General features: G+C 43.2%; 1 protein-coding gene across 2 annotated transcripts in view; it reads right to left on the reverse strand.

Moving 5' to 3' along the window:
- Positions 1 to 941: 941 nt before the first annotated feature.
- SPPL3 (signal peptide peptidase like 3) overlaps positions 942 to 25,700 on the reverse strand; it is a 142,463-nt gene continuing 117,704 nt past the window's right edge. For both annotated transcript variants that reach the window (XM_054006177.1, XM_054006176.1), the window contains 5 exons: positions 10,753 to 10,859; positions 9,552 to 9,715; positions 4,205 to 4,404; positions 2,961 to 3,070; positions 942 to 2,173 (listed from right to left, as the gene is read on the reverse strand). In XM_054006177.1, the coding sequence (XP_053862152.1) occupies positions 2,102 to 2,173; positions 2,961 to 3,070; positions 4,205 to 4,404; positions 9,552 to 9,715; positions 10,753 to 10,859 (653 nt within the window). In that variant the 3' untranslated portion in view covers positions 942 to 2,101. The remainder of the gene's footprint in view (positions 2,174 to 2,960; positions 3,071 to 4,204; positions 4,405 to 9,551; positions 9,716 to 10,752; positions 10,860 to 25,700) is intronic.

The raw sequence follows: 25,700 nt of genomic DNA on the forward strand, positions 1-25,700 counted from the left end.
TCAAGGAACTTCAATATTCCTCTCCTAAAAAGTGGATGAGCACAGATCTTCCATACTATCTGCCTACCATTTTTGCTATCTGCAGGGCTGAAGAGACGGCGTCTCTTGTTATGGCTTAAGACTTCGAGATAAAAGATTTTTTTTCCTTTGAATACTCCTCTCCCTCCATTATCTTCATTTATATAATGTCCTGCTGCTTGTGGCAAACTACACAGATCTATCCAAAACTTCATGGACCTGAGCCAGAATGGAGGAACAAAACTGTAGGTTAACCTCAGTCCCAAACTCTTATTCTAAAGGCAGGTAGACTAGATCTCCATCACTCTATAAACTTGTACCAGGACACAATGACTAAACTGGAAGCATAAGGAAGAATGAGATGCATAAGGAAGAATTAGCTACCTCTTAAAAAGCATCCAAGTGTGCAACCGGTGAGAGGATCCTGGGACTTGGAGTTTCTCTGTTTGTAACTTCCCAGAGATGAGTCAACAGCCAAAGGAGAGACCACATGTAGGAGGAAGTAAGTCGCACAAATACGTAAGAGTGTGTTCACACTGAATTACCAGGAATCCTGCTGGGTTTTCTTTACCTCTTCATAGTGAGAGCCTACCACCAAACAGGATAACATTGCTGCTCCCAAGGAAGTTATACTTTGCTCTTAAGTAATCCTGTTTCCCCCTAAGTCAGGCAACAACAGCCACCACAATCAATCAGTTCACTAACAGAAGCCACCAGCTCACAGGTGCATGCCCCAAAACCAGTTTGACAAAACGTTTTAATCTTGGCAGGAGAGGAAAATCCTGGGGCCCTTAGAAGTAGTTACTCTGTCAGTCAGTTAAATAACATAGCTGCAACTATTTGGTTAGAAAAATCCACATTTTAACAGACTCCCATGTACAAAGCAATCAACACACAAACTTCGACCAATCACAGCAACAAAGGACAATTTTTTCTTTTTCTTTTTTTCTTTTTTTTAAGGGGCAGGGGTCTGGAAAAAATACAGCACACTAATGAAACAAAATGCCAAAAATACAAAAAAAATAGAAAAAAATGTATTTACAAGTGGTACATTACTATGATCAGAACGCACACAGACAATTGCTGCTATAATACATGCATTGGGTCAAGAAGGAACTACTAAAAAACCTGCAAGGGAGAAGTTCTTTAAAAAAAAGAAAAGGGTAAAGGGTTTAAACTTTTTTCTTCCCTAGTTTGCTACATTGATCAAAATCAAATACTCCCCTAAAGTCCATGAGTACAATCAGTACAAATACTACACTGGTTTTTAACTGTGGGTTCAGCTGTGGAGGGGGAAAAAAACAGCAGCTTATCGTAGAGTCATATACAAGAAAGCCATAGTAAACTGCTCTACATGCTAAAAATTACAGCAAGCCCCTGACTGCTACATAGCATGATCTTAGCAGGTTTTCCTTTTTATTTATTCATATATATATATATACGCATATATATATGTATAAAAATCGTGCCCTTGTTCACTGCAACATGACATCTGGGTGGAAATGTAACTCGCTACAACAAATTCTTATATGTATACTGCAATAAGTCACTCAATGTCTGTGGATTTAATAAGTCACCTCACACCACAGGAAATATTTAATAAATCAAAAAAAGAATATAGAGACAGATTTTCTGTCTCAGTTCTCTCCAAAACTGAAGTCCGACAGGAAACTGGTCCCAAAGTACTTGGGGGCTCTCTGATGAAACTTCAATTTGCTTAATTGTTTTTCCTTTTAGTGTTCGCAAGTTTCTGAACGACTTTCATGCCGTTTTCAGTTTAAAGTTTGTCTCCTCCTCTCTCACAAAAGTAACAGTCTGGTACTAATCCATAAAAGAGGGGGAGGAGAAGAAGAAGGTGGCTGCAGTTGCACAAAGTGTCCCCAATTCCACATCTGCAGGGAGAAAAGGAATCAAACGGAGCTCCAGAACCTTTGTATTAAAAAGAAAAAAAAAAGCAAAGTCCATTCATACAAGTTCCATAAACTGGTACCTTTCCGAGTACCAGTCCAGCTTTAGGAGACAAAACCACAAGTTAAGAGAAAAGGACCAAGGCAGAAGTTCCAGTCACTTTCCATCTATTCCATCATACTTCCAGGAAACGGGAGCTGCTGGACTTGGAGTGGAAAGGTTCAGACCACATGCGACGTAGATCACCCTAGAGAATGGGAGTGAAGAAAGAAAGCTCTTCAGAAACAGTCCACAGTTTTTAGCAACTATTTCTAATACCTGTGCATCAGGTATGTTGTCTTAAAGCATATTTGCTGTCTCACAGTTAGCGAAGACTGTATTCTGACACAACAAGGAAGAAAATCCTTTCCAGGCAGAACAAAGACTTGTGTATATTTGAAGCAATTCCACCTGATAGACATTTCTGCTGGAAAAAGTCAGTGGGGAGTGATATTGGGAATTCTGCTTTTATTGTGCCATACTCTTGGAGCAGTAGGTTTGCATTTCAACAGTGTCCCTGAAACTCAAACCTTCCATTTTCAATTTAAATTCCAGGGCTAGTTTCTGCAAAGAGGAAAGCAGGAAGAATCTGCCCCTCCTCCACATTTAGAAATTTGTGTTCATTCTCTCATAATGAGCAGGACATGGGACAAATTCACTAAGCCACATCTTGTTTAAACAGAATGGCCTTTACTGCTTTGGAATCAGATTGCTTGCTAGGAGTTTCAAAATATGATTAATCCTGTGCCCTAGATAGGAAATCCACTCTTCACAAAACAGTTCATTACAATTATGGTTCACGGCTATAGCAGTGAGAACACAACTCTCTCATTAGCGGCAGGGATACAAACAGCGTATCATATCCTCAGAGGAATCAGTGCAACTGTGAGTATAAAGAACAGAACTTGCTTCCACATTAACACTGCTACATCTTCCTGTGTAGGATCCAGAGCTGGACTACAACTTCCTGCAGACTATATTCATGCTAATCTCACCTTTAAATAAGCCATGGTGAGGAGTGGCAATAAAGTGAATGGTACCAAATAGAGCAGGGCGGGCTGTGCGGCCCGGTGGATGCGAGAAGCCACTGTTGCTGTTAACAGACCTAAAAGAGTAAAAAAAAAAAAAAAAAAAGTGATGGTAAGAATCCACTGGTTATATATGATGTTTTTACCTTTTTATCCACATCTGGATTCCTCCTTCACTGTTCTGTTACAGTGAAAGCATTAATTAGGAGTCAAACTACCTAGGATACATTCCTATCTTTTCTATAAACTGTGTTCAGCTGTGGGCAAGTCATTTTATCTGTGCCTAAATTTCTCAGGATCGATATGAAAACATTAAATAATGATTTTATTTAAATTGATTTTAAGATTAGACTTGGTTGTAACTACAACTTCAAGATTTAACAGTCTCAAGGATTAACCTAACTATATAGTCATGAACAAAATAGTTGGATGAATGCATCAGAATGGATTGTTACACTTTCCAGGATATCAGCTGAGGTTTTCAATCTGGAAATCACTAGACTGAAACATGAGAGGTCTGAGGTAGGCAGTTCTCATGTCAGGAACCATCTCTCTTCTCAAGTATTTGCCTGAGGGAGCTGGGGTGGAAAGGAAATAGTTTTTTTTGGTAGGGAATGGTCTTCCCTTTCTATCCTTGAGAGAACTGGAGAAGTTAAATTATGTGCATGCACCTTGAGCTTTATGGAAGAATTCTTATAGGTGGGAACCTGCCATGTTACAAAAATAACTCCCAGTTGTGACTATTTCAAAGTTCCTGTATCTTCTAGAAATGTCACAGGATTATGAGCCTAACACTAAAAACGTGTAACGGATGCAGAAAGTTGAGATAGAAGGGTTCATACAGAAGTAAAAATTGTACAGCTGCACTCTGACCAATCAGGGCTTCTTTTCTAGATCCCATATGAAACATGATCCATCTAGAAATTTTGGTATTCCCTCCATAGCCCAGGCCTCAACTCCTATATCCTCCCCACTACTGATGCAAACCTCCACAAAAATGCACAATCTCACCCTCCTCCTGCTAATTCAAGCAGTTATTTCTGGTGAGATGATTGGGATAAGGAGATTTTCCCTCAGTCAGTATTCCAAAATCCAGGTAAATTAGTAGGGGGGAAAAAAGAGGAAGTCCTTCATAATTGGTCTCATTATCTTGTAACCTAGTATGACCAGCCCACTCCTGTAAGCAATGCAGCTGCTGTTCATTTCCTTACCTACAAAGTATCCAATGAGTGTGCAGTGAAAATAGGAGACCTTCTGCATACGTCCAGAGATGTTCCCAGGCCCTGGAGTACCACAGGAATCACTGTTGGCTTGTTTTTTGTAGTTATCATAACGCAGGACAAAGCAGAGCAGAAGACCTGGCATCACAATATCTCCAATCCCCAGCATAGAGAAATGGCTGCCTGTGGAACTGCAGAATAATTTAAATTATGTGCATGCCAAAGGCATTGGATGACAGGATCTAGACTCCTATTTCCACTGTGCTTCTATATATACTACCTTTCACCTGGCATGATGATCTGGTTAGTAGAAGAAAACTGCCAGCTGGTAAAAAGGGGCCATGTGATCCCATCATCACCACAACATAAGGTGCTTTGAGTTTTGTTTAATCTTTTAGTTCTGGAAGGTAGGATTTCCTGTCAGTAAGAATCTATTGCTTCATATCAGGACATCCCAATTCACAGATCAGCCTTTCCGGATCATAAAAGCCCTAACAGTACTGAGAAGAGATGCACGTCATTTTTTTGTGTGCCACCAAACCAGTGAGTGAAACTGTTCCACTAATTCCAGATGCTTCACTCAACTTTTTTTCCTATTTCTGTTTGGAATTAATTTAATGTTTGTGGGAGGTGTTGGACTGACAGTGCTGTCAACTTAAATTACTTATTTTCAGCAGCAGCAAAATCTTCCTCATGCTGTCCCATCAATACATCCTACTCCATGATATAGAGAACAACTCCAACATCAGACAACAATTCATTTTATGGGCCATTCAAATCTTTGACCTCAGTTTAGAGAGGCCACTAAACAGTCATCTGACAGTAATGGGTTTCAGCCACTTCCCAGGTATGAGCCAATGACCAAGAGTTCTAAGCTTCTATTATCCCATCATCAGTGCCAAGATCTTTTTCATAAAGTGAAGTACAATTTAATTAAGTCAGAGAAAAGGGCTACAAGCTGAGCAATTTTTTTTGTTTTTTCTCTTCTTGGGGGTAGGGATTGGATGTCTATGGCTTCACTGGGCCAACAGCTGAATGGTATCAGAATAAAAAATAGTAAAGTGTGACTTCAACTACTATATATACACACTGAACAAAGGAATTGTCATACTGGATCAGACCCAAGATTCATCTAACCCAGTATCCTGTCTGACAATGGCCAGTACCAGATGCCTCAGAGGAAGGCGTAATAATCTCACAGGAGGCAGATGAGGAATAACCTCTCCTCAATATAGGTCTCATCCTGATCTCTAGCAGTTTGGAAACTGGTTAAGCCCTGAAACATGAGGCTTAATATCCTTTCCAAAGTTCTTGCTATTATTAATTATAACAATTCTGGATATTCTTGATACCCATATAAATAGCCAATCCCTTTTAAAATCTTGTTAAATTCTTGACTTTAATTTTCCTGCAGCACAGTTTCACTATTTAAATCACACATCATAGAATCATAGAATATCAGGGTTGGAAGGGACCTCAGGAGGTCATCTAGTCCACCCCCCTGCTCAAAGCAGAACCAATCCCCAGACAGATTTTTGCCCTAGATCCCTAAATGGCCCCCACAGGGATTGAACTCATAACCCTGGGTTTAGCAGGCCAATGCTCAAACCACTGAGCTATCCATATAGAAGTATTTCCTTCTATTGGTTTTAAATTTGCCACCTTTTAAATTTTATTAAAAGTTTCTCTGTTGAGACAAGGAGAACACACATTCCCAATATACCTTCTATAGACCATTAATTGCTTTATATACTTTTATCATGTCCCCTCTTATTCATCTCCTCTCTAGGGTAAACATCCCAGTCTTTCCAGGCTCTCTTCATATGAACGTTCTTCATGTCCTTGATGGTTTTCATTGCTCTTCTGAATCTCCTGTACTTATACAATATCTCTTTTTAGATATGGTGACCAGTACAATACACAGTATTTCAGATAAGGTTGAACCACTGATTTATATAAAGACATTATAATATTTTTTGTATTATTCATGATCTCATTCTTTATGCATCCTAACGCATCTTGTTCACTTTTTTGACCATAGCTCCCACTGAGCCAAGATCTTCATTGAGTTGTCTATACTGACACCCAGTCTCTTTCAAGCATCATATTAGGACAAGGTTTAGAGCAGCAATTTCTCAACTACAATATCTGCTTCTTAGAATGGCAAATTCTAGAACACATGAAGAGAAGCTACTCAAAACTTAGTTCTAAATTACACACAAGACTTAGTTCAGGAAGTAAACGTAGCTGAGCCATTAAATAATACAAACTGCAATATTATTAAGCTCAATACCTTGGAGGAAGGATCATACCAAAAAAAACCAAAACAAAAACAAAAACACAACCTAGCTCCATGACTCAATTCTAACTGTAACGCAAGAAAAACAGACTTAATATGAAGGCTAGTTAACCAGACCATAAGTTTCAGAAAGTAGGCAGAAACCTAAAGAAAAAAGCATAAGGCAAGAAAAATATACAATTAAATGTACAGGTGCAAGAGGTTATTCAAGTTAAACAAGGTATCCTTCAGAAAAATGGAAATGCAACCAGAAGTATAAGTTATTGCTGGTTACAATTAAATTTAAAATATAAATTAGAGAGGTTATGAAAAATTTTGAAGCTAGCCAAAGACATAACAAAAACCTGAGAGAATCAGTGGGTCTGCTAAACCACTGGTGAGCTAAGGGAGCAGTTGAAGACAAAAAGGACATTGCAGAGAAGCTAAATTATTTCTTTCCGTCAGACGTCTGGATGGAAGATGTTGAGATAGCCAGCCTGAGATTGTCAAAGATTAAGATGTCAAGAAAAAGATAGTGGTCGAACAAACTAAATTAAGAGAGCAATAGTCACCAGGACCAAGAGTTCTGGAAGATATCAAGAAATGAAATAGCTGAACTGCCAGAAATATGCACTCTCTCAACTACTACCCCAGAGGACTGGAGGGCAACAAATATAATTTAAAGGAGACATATGGAGAGATTCTGGGTATTACAGACCAGTGAGCCTTTACTTCAAACCTTAGTGAATTGGAACAGTAATTAAAAATAGAATTATAAACCCCCCTAGATGATCATATGATAAGGGTAAACCAGCCTGGCTTTTGTAAAATAGAATGTCGTCTCTAATATAGAAAAATTATTTTAGTAGATCAACAAAACAGTGAAAAAAAGGGAAGCAGCTGATATTTGAACTTTCAAAAGGCATCTGAAAAAGTCTCACAAAAGTCTTGTAAGAAAACAGTCATGGGGGAGTACTGTGATGATTAGAAACTGGCTAGGAGGTAAGAAACAAAGAATGGGAATAGATGGTCTATTTTCAACATGGCAAAACATTAGCAATGGTGCTACCAGTTCCCCATATATAATATATTATCTCACCAGATTTAGTTTATTTATTGAATTAATTTATTGAAATTGATATTTAAATATTTTAATACATTAAATCCATATTTATTTGTTATGCTGACTGGATAATGGGACAAAGAGTTAAACCATGAGATTTACTGGTGACAACAATTTATGTTAGTCAAATCTAGGGAAGACTATCTTCAGAGGGACCTAACAGAACTAAGATGAATGGGCAGCATATTGGCAGATGAAAATCAGTGCTGACAAATAAAAGATAATGCACAGGAAAGAGACCAGTGTGTCACTGTGGAACCACTCAGTGAAAATCTTTATTCAGTATACCGCAGTGGTCAAAAATGCAAACAAAATGTAAAATCATTTAAAGAATGAAACAGAACAAACCAAAATTATGATGCTATTACATAAACAGATGGGTACGTCCTTCATCTGGAACACTGTTTTATTCTGGTTAGCCTATGTCAAAATAGCAAAAATAGAATATGTTCAGAGGTGGGCAATGAAAATAATTAGAGGCATGGAAATCTATATGAAAAAATTAAAAATATTGATCTGTTTTAATTTAGTAAGGAGACATGACAAGAGTACACAAAATAAGTGGTGCACATAGTATAAATGGGATGCTCCTATTTACATTCTTAAATAAAACAGATTATTCTCTAATTGTCCTCCATGGGGTTTCTTGCACCTTCCTCTGGAACATCCGGTACTGGCCACTGTCAGAGATGGAATACTATACCAGATGGCCATTGGTCTAAGCCAGTATACCAATTCTATTTTCAAACTCCCATGAGAGGAGGATAACTGTTTACTCCTGGGGGAATTCTGCACCAAAAAATTTAAAATTCCATGCCAAAAAATTAAAATTATGCAAATTTGTTAAAATAACACTATATAATCATGCCAGTTTCAATTGCATCTCTACCCCGATATAACGAGACCCGATATAACACGAATTTGAATATGACGCAGTAAAGCAGCGCTCCGGTGTGTGTGTGTGGGGGGGCATGGCTGTGCACTCCGGTGGATCAAAGCAAGTTCAATATAACGCGGTTTCACCTATAACGCAGTAAGATTTTTTGGTTCCCAAGGACAACATTATATCGGGATAGAGATGTATTTTGTTAAATTATTTCAAAAATACCTGTCAGCAAGTATGACAATCCAGACACAAAAATTCCCTCAAGATTAGAGAGTTAAAGAAACCCCTACGACAAACCAGTTCCTGCTTCTCTGCCTCTTCCCAGCTGGGGGGCCAGACATACACACACCCTCTTCCCCCCAAAGCCCAGTCATACCAACCCAGACCCTCATACCCTTTCCTCCCCAGAGCTCAGCCGTGGCCCCCCTCCCAGCCCAGACACTCACATCCCTTCCCCCCCCCCCCCCCCCCGAGCCCAGCCGGCCCCCACTCCACAGCCTAGACACTTACACCCCTCCCCAAGCCCAACTGCCCCCCCTGCCCAGACATTCACACCCCTACCCTCCCCCCCCCCCCAGAGCCCAGCTGCACTGCTCCCTGCCCCAGACCCTCCCCTCTCCTCGAGCCCATGGATCTAGAGGGAGAAACAGCCTGTTGCTGGGTCCTGGGCTTGCAGAGTTTCCTGTGTGCCACCTCCTTCCTTCAGGGCATGCTGGCAACTGCAGCTGCTGGGAACCCTCCAGCTCCCTTGCCCTCCCCCAGCCTCGTCTTCTATTTGTGAGCTGGGCTCTGCCAAGTCCAGCAGCTCCTAGTGGCAGCCAACATCGCTGCAGCCCATTTCGGGGGGGGGGGGGGGGGGAATTCTGCATGCACATTAATTTCTGCAAAATCTTGCACTGCGCAGTTGAACAGAATTCCCCCAGGAGTAATAACTGAAGAGAAAGTGAAATTGAACAGGAGCTTATGCTATATTCTTTAGTAGCCTCATTGCTAACAGAAAGTGAGGGATACCTTTTGTTCTATAGTACAGTATAAAAGTGGCTACTCTTACCTTGGAAAGACAAGCTTGCCAGGCAGTGACAGGCGGGGAACATCTCTACCTACATTTGGTCCCAGATGCAACTTCCGGGATAAAACATCAAGGGGATTATCAGCTGGTTGCGTAGCCACTTTCACCATAACATTGCTATTAAAGATGTAGGCAGAAAAAAACACCTAGGGAACAGAAAAATAATTAGAGACCAGACAAGCTTCAAACAGAAAGCAACTCAAATATGTCACTCCTTTGGCTTCTGCTCTGTTCAATGGACGAGGAAACACATATACATATGTGGGAACTGCCTGTAGAATAGGGAAATAAAAGCAAGTGTTGGAAGAGTTCAGATAAAAGGATTTTTTTAGTTGCAGTTGCCCTCTAGAAGACTGAATATGGCACTAGTTTACTGGAATATTAATCTTAAACCACCGGCTGCACAATGTTGCAGAGGAGGAACAAGGATTGGAAAGTTATAGGCTGGGCACTGAGGATATAGAAAGCTAGAAAAAATAATAGATTTGGGATGTCTTCTCTTTAAACAGAGGCACTCAAACTCTACACTTTTCCATTCAGGAACAAATAGCCTCTTAAGACTACTAAACCCTGCATGTAATGGGATACTGACCCATTGCCAGCACTTGTTGGCAAGTAGTTCCCCTGAGCCAGTAATTAAAACAGTTAGCTACTAATGTAGATTGGACAAAGCCATCTTCATCACTGTTACAAAAGTGTGTTTGTTCCACCAAGTCTCAGTTGTACTTTCTGTAACTATACTGAAAATGATCTTTCCCCATCTATACCTGCAGTTAAGCAATTTTCAACACTGGTTTAAGGATCCCAATGCTGATAACCACAGTCAGTAACAGATCAGCTTCCTAGTGTACGTGAGGCTTCAGTGTTTGTTTGGATATGTTCAGTCCAGTCTGCAGCAGTTTTGCTGTTGTTTTCCAATCTGTTTACTCTCTTTCTATAATATGCCATGGTTGAAGTGCTCTAACTGCAGTTCTGCATTTGTCACATGGTTAATGAGCAAAGGATTCTGCATCCTACTGCACACTTCTTAAACAAGGCTTAGAACTGGCCTAACGGGGCTCATCCTCTGGCTTTGCTGGAACTCAGAATTTTCTATGTTTAGAACTATGTTAGTTGACACGAATGAAAGGGCCAATCACAAATATGAAGGACAGAAAGTGTTTTAAAAGGAATGGAAACTTACCCAAAAGACATCATAAATTAGTAACCCCGAGAGCAGCAAACAGGAAACCTTGAGGCTCGGCAGCCGAACAAAGGCAATCATTGCAACACATAGGCCCATCGCCAGAGCTACAAAACAGTAAAGTACATCATTTGTTCAGTATTCAGGACTACAATAGCAGGTAAAGAAGGCCCATGCTTGCAGCTAGACAGACAGTCATCTAGTGCATACAGCACTAAGACCACATGGTCTCCTCTCCCAGAGTGGAGATGACAGGTAGAATAAAGAAAATCATATATGCAGTATCTACACTGGAAAGACTGTAAACGGAGACTCATAATAATAGGCATACCTGCTTGGGTATTTAATAGAATTTCACTTAACTAAACTTCAGTTATCTACAACAGGGTCATGGTCCACAGGGTATGCCTCATTGCGATCAAAAGTATGATTAAGCTCAGGCAGGCATTCCTAGGCTAGTTTTAATGTAGCGCATCTAAAAATAGCAGTGAAGACGTAGTGGGCTGTGGCCCAGATCAAGTCACAGGCTAGCAATGTGAGAACGTACCCATGTTTCCAGGTGGACATGTACAACCTTCATTGAAGCCCGTGCCACCATGTCTTCTCTGCTATTTTTAGCTATGCTATCTTGATTGAAACTAGTACAGATATGCCTAGTCAAGCTGCAATCCCCCCTTCAATTGCACTGTAGACTTATCCCATAGTGTCTAGAAGATTAATGATTTCCCCTCATATGAAACCTTGATTATCTAAACTTATTCAATCCTCTCCCCATAGTAAGATTTTATTTTACTAAAAATAGACAAATTATTGTGACATTACAATCATAGGCCAAAATCAGAGACCTTATAGCAAGAATGACCATTTCAATGGCATGACCTTCAACTCCTAGTAGTTTAGGAGCTGGCATCTGATACATCATATACATAATCCCAAAATTAGACATAACAGGGTTTGGGGTTTTTTTTAAATTTGGGTTTTTGTTTAAGAAATGCATTGGATTTAGTAATTGAAAATGGAAATCTAAACTTCAACTTCAGGGAATTAAAAAGCTCAGGGTTACACCACTTTCCTCCATTCTGGTCGCAAAAAAATGGTAGGGGAACATTTAGAGAACAGTAACATACAGACTGTTCAGATGGAGAGCTAGAAAGTGATGAAGTAAAAGGCTACTGGCTTTATTCAGTGTCATCTTGATATCCAATCCAAGATGGCAATGCAGCCAACAAGCAGAAAGCTGCAAAAACTACTTATTCTCAAACCATAAAGCGAATGCTTTCTCAAAAGTAAAGAAAAAAAGTAAAGCATGTATGTTGTGTGCTTGGTGGGTTGCCAACTGCAAAGAAGGGAGAGAAGCCATTCCATCTCCTGCAAAATATTTTTGTGGAGGAAAAACTAAGGTGGTGAACTGAAACTAATTATCACATCTTCCTGCCCTCCTGTTACCAAAGCCTTGCCTTTACTGTTGAGAACAGGTTCAATTTCAATTGCATGTGTGTAAAACCCTAAAGTAGTGTAATTAATAAGCACTTTAATCAACTTTCATCCTGGGATCTCAAAGCATTAAACTTTAACAGCTGTAATAGAGTCTGGTGCGGTAAGTAAGATATTATAACCATAATTTCATTGAAAAACCACTGCAGATGTGGAATAGCAGTTAACAGGGCACAGGAACACCAAAAGCTATTTAGAAAAGGACCAAATTAAAATACAGGGGAAATTTACACAGGAGGAATGTGATTATTAGAGTGGGAATTTGACTAGGCTAAGGCACATGAATTAATACCCTTTTTCTTGCACAAAAAGCCATCAAGTTTTAAGTACAAGTGGTTAGAATCTTGAAATCACATTTAATCTGAAAGCAGCACAATCTTCCTATCAACATGCTGAGGCAATGGTTCAGTACTAGCCCACAGGAAATAGTGCAACCACCGAATTTCCAACATCGTTTCCCACAGGGCTAAACAATTTGACAAACAAGCATCAAGGAAACAGCATGGATTCAATAACTCAGTATGCAGACTTAGTTACAGGCTCTTCCTGGCAGGACAGTAAATACAAAAGAACATTCTGTCTTAAATCAGTTAAGAGATTTATCTAAAGCCCAGGTTAGTATTAGCTCAAGGCTACCTATTTTAAGGAGAGGATTTCAACTTATAATTAGCTTGAAGTGGAAGTACTTGTACCACTGTCAAGATTTATTCTTAATGTTTAATTCCTCTAGTGCTGCCCAAATACAGGCATACATGTATGACACCACAATTACACTAAAAGAATGCAGAGGCTAGGAAAGGAAACAAAAACCCAGTTCCTGAGTTGAGGCTGAAACATACCTTCATCCTCACAGATTAAGGCAGGACAGCATGTTAGTAAATTACATATTTTTGCAGCTGTTTAAGAAACATTGTTAAGATGCAAAAAAGTATGTCAGAGTGCTGAAGAGCATGGTATTGACATCCCCAGGCACTTAAGTGTTAGGTCAAACTCAAAATGGGACCAACAGCTTCAGGTGCTGGTGCATAAAGACCGTGACACTAGGATGCAGAAGGGAAGGAAGGTGGTGAAGGTCTATCCCTGACTGCACAAGGCCTGAGGCGAGTGCATGAACAACATCAGTGTATTGAAAGAAGCCCTCGACAAACCACCTCAGACATCAGAGTTTCTTTCTTGCCAGTTGCTGGTGTGCAAAAGGGAGCCTGATGTCAGCAGTCCCAAATGCTGAGGTGTTATCTTCATAGCTCGACAGAGTGGCAAGGGGCCTGGCACTGGTAAAAATACCAAACTACTGCAATAGATGCGTGCTGGCAGCTCCCCAGTGCCAATCCACAGGCTTCATACAAAGTAATCTGGATTGCTTGGTAAACTGGATGCAAGCAAACAATATGCATTTTAATGTGACCAAATTTAAAGTTCTACATCTCTGAACATAAGTCATACTTACAGGATGAGGGACGCTATCCCGGGAAGCAGTGATTCTGAAAGACTTGGGGGATAATCAGCTGAACATGAGCTCCCAGAATGGAGATGTGGTCAAAAGGGCTAATGCAATCCTCAGATGCATAAATGGGAATATTGAGTAGGAAGGTTATATTTCCTTTGTATTTGGTACTGGTGCCCCCATTATTGGAATACGGTGTTAGGTTCTAGTGTCATTCAAGAAGGATGTTAATAAACTGCAGAGGGCTTAGAGAAGAGCCATGAAAATGAGTAAAGAATTGCAAAACATGTTTTACAGTGACAGACTCAGGGGCTCAATCTGTATAGCAGATGAGGATTCAGAGGGGAGAACATGGTCACAATCTGTAAGTACCTACATGGGGAACAGAAATTTGACAGAGTGCTCTTCAATCTAGCAGACAAAGGAACAAGATCCAAGAACTGGAAGTTAAGCTGGATAAATTCAGACTGGAAATAGGGCATGTCTTTTTTTAACAGTAAGGGTAATTAACCATTGCAACACTTCACCAAGGATTGCAGTGGATTCTCCATCACAGGCAATTTTTAATAAAAGACTATTTTTCTAAAAAATCTGCTCTTGTTCAAACAGGAATTAATTCATGGAAGTTCTCTGGCTTAAGTTATATACATCAGACTAGAGGGTCAAAATTGTCACTTCTGGCTTTATAATCTACAAATGAATCTATGTATTTATGCAGTGCCAATGGACCAAAGGAGACCTGACAGTGGTAGTCCCAGAGGCCAACAGATCCAGCTTCACACAATGCGACTACTTCATGGGACACAGTGCGCCTACAGCTCTAAACAGGGTTGATAAAAATCAATTTAATTTTTTTTTTAAATCTGATTTTTTTGATAAAATGCTTTTTGAGGAAAAACCTGTCTAAAGATAGTTTTACTTAAGATACGTTATAGCTCAAAGATATCTCATCACGGAATAGGGTTTATAAATCCTAATTCTATAGTCTGAGACAATATATTCATGTAATGTTTAAGAAAAGTTTTGTAAATGAGTTCCAATAGTCTAGAGGCTGGAATTGTTAACCTGAGTTTTGATGGGTGGAGCAGTGTCCATAATGATCCTGTTGTATGTGCTTGTGTGACAACAGAAGAAGAGAATGTCTTCCTTACAGAAACACTTGATACATCAGGAAATGCACACAGCAGAATACTTACAAGTAGCAGCACTAAAAGCTGTAACCAACTGAAAAAAAATTCAAATGTCTAGTACACAGCTTGGTCACAGACAATGCTGCAAATGTATACAAGATAAGAAGAAATTTAGGAGAGTCCCAAGCTAGTAACATACAGTTGCAGTGATCATTTGATGCACCCCCTAGCCAAAGACTTCAGCGTTCCAGAAATAAAGACTAATGTTGTTGAAATTGCAAAATACTTCCGTAACAACCACTTTGCAGCAACAGCTCTGAAAAAAGTGGGAGGAAACAAGCTAACTCTCCCACAAGACATGCGACGGAACTCAGTAGTGGACTGTTTTGAGCACTATGTCAAGAACTGGCCTAATCTGATGACCGTTTGTGAACAAAATTGTGAAAAAATAGATGGCACTGTCACAGCCAAAGTTCTCAACATTGGGCTTAAGAGCAATGCTGAACACATGCTGAGTACCCTGAAGCTTATTTCTGTAGCCTTGAACAAAATGCAGGGAAATGGCTGTTTTATTACTGATGCTGTTGAAATTTGTAAGGAACTAAGTGAGATCTTAAAAAGAGAAATATGCAATGACAGAGTTAAATTACAAGCATTAAAAAAACAAATGAGACAAGCACCATCTCCAGCTCATTTTCTTGCAAATATTCCCAATACTTAATTCCAGAGTCAAACCTTAACTGCTGAAGAAGAGGAGGTGGCTATGACATGAACATCCACAATCATCCCTCCATAATGCCAACTATAATAAACTTCAAAGCTAAGGGTGAACCATTCAAGAAATATATGTTTGCTGATGATGTTTTAAAGAAAGTCACACCAGTGAACTGGTGGAAGTCACTTAAGCATTTGGATTCAGAGACTGCTGAAGTGATAATCTCACTTTTAACAGCAGTAGCTTCTTCTGCCGGTGTAGACAGAATATTTTTTTCCTTTGGACTAATTCATTCCAAACTGAGAAATTGTTTGGGACCTGAAAAGGCAGGAAAGCTTGTTTTTCTTTTACAGATTATGAACAAACAGGAAAATGAAGGTGAAGACGACTGAATTAACTGCAGAAGCCAATATTCTTAAGTTTCTCATGTTGACCTGGCTGACATAGTCTATTTAATTTTTTAAAAATATTTCATTTAACTATTTTAGTTAAAAACAATGTTAACAAAAACCAACCTATTTTAAAGAACTTGAATGTTTACCTAAATTCAAAAAAACATATGATTGTTTTGTTAAAATATTATATGTTTGCTGTTGAAGAAAAAAATCCAGAATACATAACGTTGTTTTAGTTAAATAAAAATGTTAATGTCTGTCTAGTTATGTTCTCCTCCTAATACAGCATGGCAAGAAAATCTTCCAAATATTAATGATTAATCTGTTGAACTGGAGATAGTTCACCTCCCAGTGACTTCATAAATATCTGCTTCAATTACCTTTGGTAAATGAAATAACCATTCATTTTCTGATATAGCTGTAAAACAAATCTGAAAAGTTTTCAAAATAAATCACTTTAAAAATCTATAGTGTGTACCTTCTAAAAATGAAACCTACATCTATCTCTGAGTTGTGAAGAATACGTATTAAGGTTACACCAACCAACAAGAATGCACTTTTATGTAGAAATCCATGATTAAATCGAGTCTTCCTGACTAGTGATTTAAATCAAATCCACCCTGGCTCTAAGTGCTGACTTTCCCAGACAACCATACATAGATCCTGCATGGCTGTAGTGCACTAAGAAGTCTGACACTAACAGCCTTAGGCACCAATGTGCTTCTTTTTGCAGGATGCCAGTACTGAAGGCTGTCTGGATACTACTGCCTTAAGCATTATGTGCCAAACAAGTTGAAGTCTTATGACTCAGCATGTCAGTGCTCGAGGCCATTGGAGAGCCAGTGTGCCAAACCACACAGATGCAACAAGCTACACTATACCAATGTTCATCTCTCTGGACAATGCCAGCTTGCATGGTCATTAGACCTTAGGGGAGACTGTTGGGATAGTCCATATAGAAGTGTCTTCGATACCCTGAACTCCCAATACCCAAAGATATAGAAAGAGCACCTAAACATTTTAAATCATTAGAAACTCTATATAGTGTCTGACAATAATAATCTCCTGGTACCAAGGTACGTGCTGAATACACGCCATAGGAAAACTAACTCTACCCAGAAGTTACATGTTGGGCATTGCAGGCATGGGTAGATACCGGAAGCTGAAAACTGGGGCCTAAAAAATGGAAAAGACAATGAAAAAACCCACAAAACAGAGCTTGGAAGCAAGCATGTCTGAGACCAGCTCCAGTGTCAACTTGTGCCAAGGCTCCAAGAATGAACACCTCACTAAACAAGCAAAGCCGGAGAACGTACCTAACACATCAAAGATCCCGAGGCCACAGAAAAAAATGAAAATCCTCAGGATGTGTCTAGCCAGACAAAAATAGACAGGGTGCTGACAGACCTAAAATGGCCAAAGCTCTATTGGGTTGTAGACCAAACCATCTGAGGACATAAGAGGCAAAAGTCCACAAGAATTACATGTGCATTGGTTAAGACCACTAGGCAGCTACAGTGGGGGATCTCCTTTGCTGACCACAAAATGGAAAATGAACAGGAGTACTTGTGGCACCTTAGAGACTAACAAATTTATTAGAGCATAAGCTTTCGTGGGCTACAGCCCACTTCTTCGGATGCATAGCCCACGAAAGCTTATGCTCAAATAAATTTGTTAGTCTCTAAGGTGCCACAAGTACTCCTGTTCTTTTTGCGGATACAGACTAACATGGCTGCTACTCTGAAACCTGACAAAATGGAAAGTAACTAACGAAGGTTCCTCTGAGGTACTATAGTTGCAGCATCCTACCAGTGCATCACAGAATCAAAAATCTCAGGAGTTAGTGGATGTTTCTGCATGACTTGTATGAGGAGCAGGGCCCTGGAACAAGAACCGTGCACTAATGTCTTCAGTGAAATTAAAATTAAGCTTTGTCCCCCATCTAGAAATAGCCTAAGAAATCTGAAACTAAACAGTTTTGGTAATCACTAGTTCTAAGTTTCTCTCTGTTTTATATATAATTATTTAATAAAGGGACTGCAACAAGGTGGACTAGGCTCAGAGGCCCCCTATTGGAGGCCTCATGATCCTGTCACACATCTCAGGAAAGGAGCAGTGGAGAGGTCCTCCCAGCAGCTGAGTGATTGTAGGAGGAAGCAGCCAATCAGGGCCCAGGAGGGCCCTATAAAAAGTAGTTGCAGCACCGGAGACAGAGTTCCTTGCTGGAACTGCTCTTGGCTGGCACAATGCTCAATGGTAGTAAGGACTCGGGGAGCAAGGAAGAGCTCCTGGCTGGCTGATGGGCCTGAACTCAGAAGGGCCCTGAGCTAAGGGTAAAGCATTTGTGAAGGCTGGGGCTGTGGGGAAGTGGCCCAGAGAACGGAAGGCAATTTTGCTAAAGGGACATAACAGCACACAGCTGCTATTCTTAGGGTCCCTGGGCTGGGAGCCGAATTAGTTGGTGGGCCCGGATCCCCCCCATAGACCACTGAGAAGGGCCTACAATTGGACAGCAGTAAACCTCCAGAAGGGGACTGTACTGTCAGAAGTCCCAACTGGAGAACCGAGGTCAGAACAGACTAAGAGGGCAAAACCATTGCTTCCAGGCAGGAAACCCTGAGAGTACGGCCCAATACTAGAGCCAGGACTGCTTTAAAGACTGCAGACGCATCCAACCAGAGGGGGGTGCTCACAAGAGGTGGGTGCCATGTCATTACAGTGACGGATTTTCATTATTTTTAGATATGGGGACCTGTTGGCTGTGAATGTGATTCAAGGATCCTTAAGAACTTTGTGTACAGTTAATTTAGCAATTTTTGTATATATAGTTAAAACTTCATAGATATGGTAAAGCTCTAAGGGTCCCTGTTTCCACAGTTAGAAAGGAGACAGTTTAAGCTTTCAGAGTGGTAGCTTCACACCTTCTTATCAACTGTCTAATGGGCCACTCTCTTACCACTTCAAAAGTTATTTTTCCTCCCTTGATATCCTGCTGTTAATTGATTTATCTCATTAGGCTGACCTCACACTTGGTAAAGCAACCCCCATCCTTTCATGTACCCGTCTAACCAAATCTCACCACGTTATAGGTGAGACCACGTTATATCGAACTTGCTTTGGCCCCCCCGTTTCTTGTTCCGACTGCCCCCTCCAGAAACCCCCATCCCTAATCACCCCCAGAATCCCATCCCCCTACCCATCCTCCCCTGTCCCCTGACTGCTCTGACCCCTATCCACGCCCCCACCCCCTGACAGTCAGTCACCGGCGGGAAGCGGAGCAACTTGGCCCCAGCCCGCTCCACTCTGCCACCTCCCAGCCGTGGCACTCCGCTTCCCACCGCCGGTGAGCGTGGGGAGGTTGGGGAAAGGACGCCCCCTGCACTCACCTGCGGCAGGAAGCGGAGTACCGTGGCTAGGGCCGGGCTGCTCCGCTTCCCACCGCCGGTGAGTGTGGGGAGGTTGGGGAAAGGACGCCCTCCGCACTCACCGACGGCGGGAAGCGGAGCGACGTGGCTCCAGCCCACTCCCCTTTCCTTGCCCCGGCCCCAGCCATGTCGCTGGGAGACAGGGGGGTTGGGGAAAGGTCCCGCACTCACCTGCGGCGGGAAGCGGAGTGCCATGGCTGGGAGCTGGTGGAGTGGAGCGGGCTGGGGCCAGGCTGTTCCGCTTCCGCCGTTGATGGTGAGTGCGGGGGGATCCCTTCCCCCAAGTCCCCTCCCCCCGAGCGACACGGCTGGGGCCAGGGCAAGGGAAGCGGAGTGGACTGCTCCCGGCCCCCCGTTAATCCCCCGGGCCACTCTGGGACTGCAGGGCCCCCAAAAGTGCTTCCCCACAGCTCCTGCCTCCCAGACCCTGGGTGGGGGGCCCTGACCGCCCCCGAGACCCTCTGCCCCTTATCCAACCCCTCATCCTCAGCCCTGGCTCAGCACCCTTAACACGCTGCTCAGAGCAGCGTGTCCGAGCTTTCCCACGTTGTATGCAAACCCGCATTATATTGAGATAGTGGTGTATTTATACCTGCTCCTGTATTTTTCACTTCATGCATCTGATGAAATGTGTTCTAGCCCACGAAAGCTTATGCCCAAATAAGTTGGTTAGTCTCTAAGGTGCCACAAGGACTCCTCATAGTTTAAGCTTTGTTACAACACTGCAATCTTTCAGTCACTGTGTAGCAGGGTTAATCAAACTGCTGTGGTTTGAAGGCTGGTAAGCAGAAACCACGGAGTATTACATAAATTGGCAAATGCAATTTTCCCTCTACCTTCCCATGAACAAACAATTGGTGATCACTGAAAGAAACAACATACTGAGCTTGAAGTTTTGACTTAGTGTGGTAAATCTTATGTTTCTGGGTACGTTAGCAGAAGTTTCCAAATACAGTTTTAAGTATATTCTGGAGAGAATGTGAGTTAACCTGAAGCAGAATACCTTTAAGTTACCTTCTACTCAATTCCCTCAGCATAGCGAAGTTCCAAAATAGTCCCTCATGCCTCTGAAGCTGTTCAAATTCTCCTCACGCATGAGAAAAGACATGACTGTCTATAACCCATTGTGTTCACATTATCCACCTCCAATTGAGCAAAAGCATGGGAAGGCTATTTCCATACGTAAGAGAGAATGTACTCGGGTGCTTGCCACGTTATACTGATTAAATCCTCAGTCCATTTTGCCATCCAAGCAAAAACAGAACCAAAACATTCCAAACACTCCACACTGAGAAATAAGCATTTTAAAACCCCACAAACATACGTCATGTGTCAAAACAATCAACCTGGGAAAAACAACTTTGCTTTCTATTATGTAAAATACCCCTGAACTTTGGGAACAGCTCAGCCAACTGCCCCGGGGAAAACATGCCAGGATTTATACAATGGTGGTGTGTGCTAGCAGGAACTGCCATGACCTAGACTTTGTAGGTGTTGTGAACTGGCTATGGACGAGAAAAAAGGCTCTATGGCAAATAAAAAGGGAGATATTGTCTGAATTCAGAAAAACACAAGACAAGTTGGGTGTTTTCTCCCCTCCTTTCTGTCAGGCCGAGACCAATGGCCTGCCAGACTGATGCAAGCACACACTTGCACCATCTGTTTCGCTTTCTTCTGACAGAGAATCTAGGGTTACCATACGTCCGGATTTTCCCGGACATGTCCGGCTTTTGGGGGCTCAAATCCCCGTCCGGGGGGAAATCCCCAAAAGCCGGGCATGTCCGGGAAAATCAGGAGGGAGGGAGGGCTCGGCTGGGGCCTCTTTGGCCGGGCCGGTGGGGGGCCGGGGGCAGGGGTTGCGGGGCCGGGAGCCAGGGCCGGGCGCGCGGTGCCGGGCCGGGGTTGCAGTGCCGGGCCGGGCGGGGAGCAGGGGGCGCGGTGCCGGGAGCCGGTCCGGGCCCGCGGGGCCGGGCCGCTGGGGGGTGCGCCGGGCCGCGCCGCTGGGGGGTGCGCCGGGCCGCTGGGGGGTGCGCCGGGCCGCGGAGCCGGTCCAGGGTCGCGCCAGGCCGCGGAGCCGGGCCGCTGGGGGTGCGCCGGGCCGGGGGGGTGCGCCGAGCCGGGAGCCGCGGGGTGCGCTGAGCCAGGGGGCCGGTCCGGGAGCCGGTCCGGGGTCGCGGGGCCTGGGGGTGCGCCGGGCCGCGGGGCCGGGGGGTGCGCCAGGCCGTGGGGGTGCGCCGAGCCGCGGGGTGCGCCGGTCCGGGAGCCGGTCCAGGAGCCGGTCCGGGGTCGCAGGGCCGGGGGGTGCGCCGGGCTGCGGGGGTGCGCTGAGCCGGGGGGCCGGTTTGGGAGCCGGTCCGGGGTCGCGGGGCCGGGGGGTGCGCCGGGCCGCCAGGGGCCGGCCGGCAGTGCTGGGCGGGCCGGGGGTGGTCGGCCGGGGCCGGCCGGCACCCCAGGGCCCGAGCCGACCCAGGCTGGAGCCGCGGGGGGGCCAGCCTAGGCCGCACCTCCTCCCCCCCCCCTTTACCTGCTTCAGGCTTTCCGCGAATTAAATGTTCACAGGAAGCAGGGGAGGGGGCGGAGACTTTGGGGAGGGGGCGGAGTTGGGGCGGGGGCATGGGCGGGGCTGGGGGCGGGGCCGGGGTCCCCTGGAGTGTCCTCCATTTGGAGGCACAAAATATGGTAACCCTAGAGAATCAAAAGATCAACTGTGAGTGGGAGGGCAAAACCAAAGTACACAGAAAGAAAGCCATTGGCAAACAGTGGTTTAAAGAATAGTAAATGCTCCTTTTGCATGCATTACTGAGCACTATAACTGTCACCTTTTCTCCTCAAATCAGATTAATTTATTAGAATCCAGTACTCAATTACAGAGAAACAAGAGACATACAAGGAAATGTGACTACAGTTTACCTATAATGGTCAAGCTGGAGAGCTTGTTTTCCTGACAAAGGCCTCTACAGGACCTAGGGTTGCCAAGTGTCCAGTTTTCGACCAGAACACCAGATCAAAAAGGGAGCCTGATGGCTCCAGTCAGCACTGCTGACCAGGCTGTTATAAGTTCAGCTGGCAGCACAGCAGGGCTGGCAGACTCCCTACCCAGCTCCGTGCGGCTCCCAGGAAGCGGCTGGCATGTCTGGTTCCTAGGTGGAGGGGGTACCAAGGGAGTGTCACAGTTCCCATTGGCCGGAAACCGTGGCCAATTGGAGCTATGGAGGTGGAGGCAGGAGGCGGAGCCCCCCGGCCGCGCCTCTGCCTAGTAGCCAGACACGCCGGCCGCTTCCCGGGAGCCACCTGAGGTAAGCACCGCACAAAGCCTGCATCCCTCACCCCCTCCCTCGCCCCTACCCAGCCCTGACACTTCCTCCAAACACAACCATCACCTCAATCTTTTCTGGACTGAGCCTCAATTAGCTAGCTCTCATCTAGACCCATCTATGTGAGCAACCAGACTAACAAAGATCAAGGAGATATGAGGCAACTAGATACTGTGAGAGCTGTTATCACAACCTTTTTAACAAACTTAACCAAAAATTGAAGATGGGACAGGGCAATTGTCAGTCAGACTGTCAGGATCAAGCTATGGTTTCTTGAGCAGCTGCTGCACACTCTTTAACTGAGCTAGGCAATCTGTACTCCTCTAAAGATGTCTTGACTATCTCCAACGATAGTCCAATACCTTCCCCACTGTCTTTTACCAGCCAGAAAGGACAGGTGGCCCAAACACAAATTATTGCATAAAGTACTCTCAACAGCTCAGGTACCTTAGAATGGTACCTTCCCGACATAACTGGGAAGACTGTTTTGTCCCTCCTCAAGAATTTGCCTCATTACCACTGAATTTAAGTGATTTTATATATAGGTAAGAAAACTCCTCTCAACAGGAATTCCTCTTGAATCAGCAGCCCAGCAGAAAAAGCTAGGCTTACCCAAGGCTTGTACTTCCTGAAATTCCTCCATTGGTCCCATGAAATCCCCAATTTGTTTCAGAAGAGCTCCAAATCACATGAATGTTGTTGTCATTGAGCACTATCATCTTCAGCCACTCCAGTACTACTATGGAGAGGAACTCCAAGAACTCACAGAGCAAACTCACAGTGCAATTGGTGACCAGCACAATAGGACCAGTCCTCATCTTCACTCTATCCCAGGGATCTCAAACTCAAATCATCATGAGGACTAGTACATTGGCCCAAGGGCTGCCTCACTGAAACCTTTTCATACAACGATACAAAAGTATAGTCAAAAATGAAAAAAATGAAGAGTAATATAGTATGCTATTAAAAGTCAATGTATTAACTTTTTAAAAACTCTAATTTGAAAAGTCAGTACTAATTTTTACAGTAACTTAATTTTTGGCCACTTAGCTGGCAGCGTTTTGCATCGACCAGAGCATCAATATTAGGTTTGATATCCTGAGACGAAACCAATTTCAGTTATGCTTGCAAATGTTCATCAGTGAGCCTTGACCTTAACACAGATTTGTTAATCTTCATGGAAGAGAAAAAAAAAAACTGTTCACATACATACACCCTTCCAAACATTGCCATTACCCTTGCGGAAGCAGAGAACAACATGGGAAATCTTTCTTGTGGAAAAAAAACCTGGTAGAATCTGGAATTCCATCATCTGTATACTTCTGCTTCAAAATGGTATCACACTGAAGCTCCACTAACTATCTGCATTTCCTTTGCAACATTGGCAATTTCCACAGCCAATGGTGTGGAAAAAAGTTGAAAATGTGGTTCAAGTGCCTTGAAATCTTTAAACCGCACATCAAACTGTTTGTGTAAGTTAGAAATGATATCTGCATATTCTTTCAAGGATTTGGATTAATCTTTTCCTAAGGAATTCAGAGTCGAGAAATGGACCAAACTGCCAGCAGTCAGCTGTTTCCCCCACAAAGTAAGCTTGACTTTGAATGACTTAACACTGTCATACATCTGTGTTATCACCTGTTTTCTACCCTGAAGCTTCAAGTTCAGTGCATTCAGGTGATTGGTAACATCTGTTAGAAAATCAAGGTTGCAGATAAAAGTGGAATCAGCAAGCTGTGGAAACCTCCTTGTTTTTCATCTTCATGAAGGAATCAATCTCCTCTAAGTACAAAAAAATGCTTCAAAACATTTCCACGACTCAGCCATCTAACTTCAGTGTGATACAGAAGTTCTCCATATTTGCTGTCCATACACTGACTTCAGTGGAGCCAGGATTTCACTCTAAATAATTAGGGACAAATCTGGCAAACTCCTGTTGAGACAGATCCTTTGAGGAGCTGAGCATGCCCAACTGGAATTTAGGCTGTCCAGCTGGTGCTTGGTATATTGCAGGATGTTGCACAAGTGAAGTTTTTCTGAGTAAAAATCCTAAATCTCAGGATTTGATATATGGTCAGTATTTAAAAAAACAAACAAACACAAAACCCATAATAAAACAACAACTGGAAGACCTTTATAGCCTTTGTTCCCATGAGATTGAGGGTTCCTCATCAAATAAAAGTTAGTGCACTTATATCTTCTACATCTTGATGGAACGTATCCAGCACACATTGCCTCTTTAATGTCTTGTTTTGTCATTTCATAATGTCTTATATTTTGTATGTAATTCTCAACCAGCTTTAAGGTATCTGCAGAAATGTATTCTAATACTGCTACTATGTAAACAGATACTTGGTGGTCAATTTTATAACCTAGAACTTCTTTTAACAAAGGATGGATTTTTTCTACTGGGAGAGATAATGGATTTCTTCATTTCATCTTTTCAATAGCAGACTGGGCATCAGCTATTGCCCACATATCAATAGGATGGGGAAAACTTTTTTGAACACAATCCTTTATATCCAGAAAGCTTCTCGGCTGGGCTTGGCACAGCATATTCAACAACTACAGAATTAACTCCTCAACATATTGTAAAGCATCTTCAGATGAAGAAAGTTTAGGAGGGACTTGCACCTGAACTTGTTTGAGGGCCGGCACTAGCAACCCCCACCACTTGGGCGTGTTCTCCTCGCTGAAGAACTTGTAGAGCGGCGGCGGCGCTTGCATCTGGCCGCTGGCGGGCTCCTCACAGGGCCCGGCCCGGGACAGGCAGGATCAATGGTCGGCCTGGCGCGGCAGCCACGGACAGCCGGAGGGCAGTGGCAGGACCCGGACCCGTCAGCAGCAGGACTCAGCGCCGGGGGGGTGGCGGCGGCGGCATCCCAGCACCCCCTGGTCTCTCTTCAGTGCCTGCCCCATGCAGGGCCCTGAGGCCGGAGTGGTGTCCCTAGCCTCTGTTTGTCAGAGGGTGGAGATGGATGGCAGGAGAGAGATCACTTGATCATTACCTGTTAGGTTCACTCCCCCTGGG

The sequence above is a fragment of the Malaclemys terrapin genome, chromosome 16 (assembly GCF_027887155.1).
Source record: "Malaclemys terrapin pileata isolate rMalTer1 chromosome 16, rMalTer1.hap1, whole genome shotgun sequence".
NCBI lineage: Eukaryota > Metazoa > Chordata > Testudines > Emydidae > Malaclemys > Malaclemys terrapin.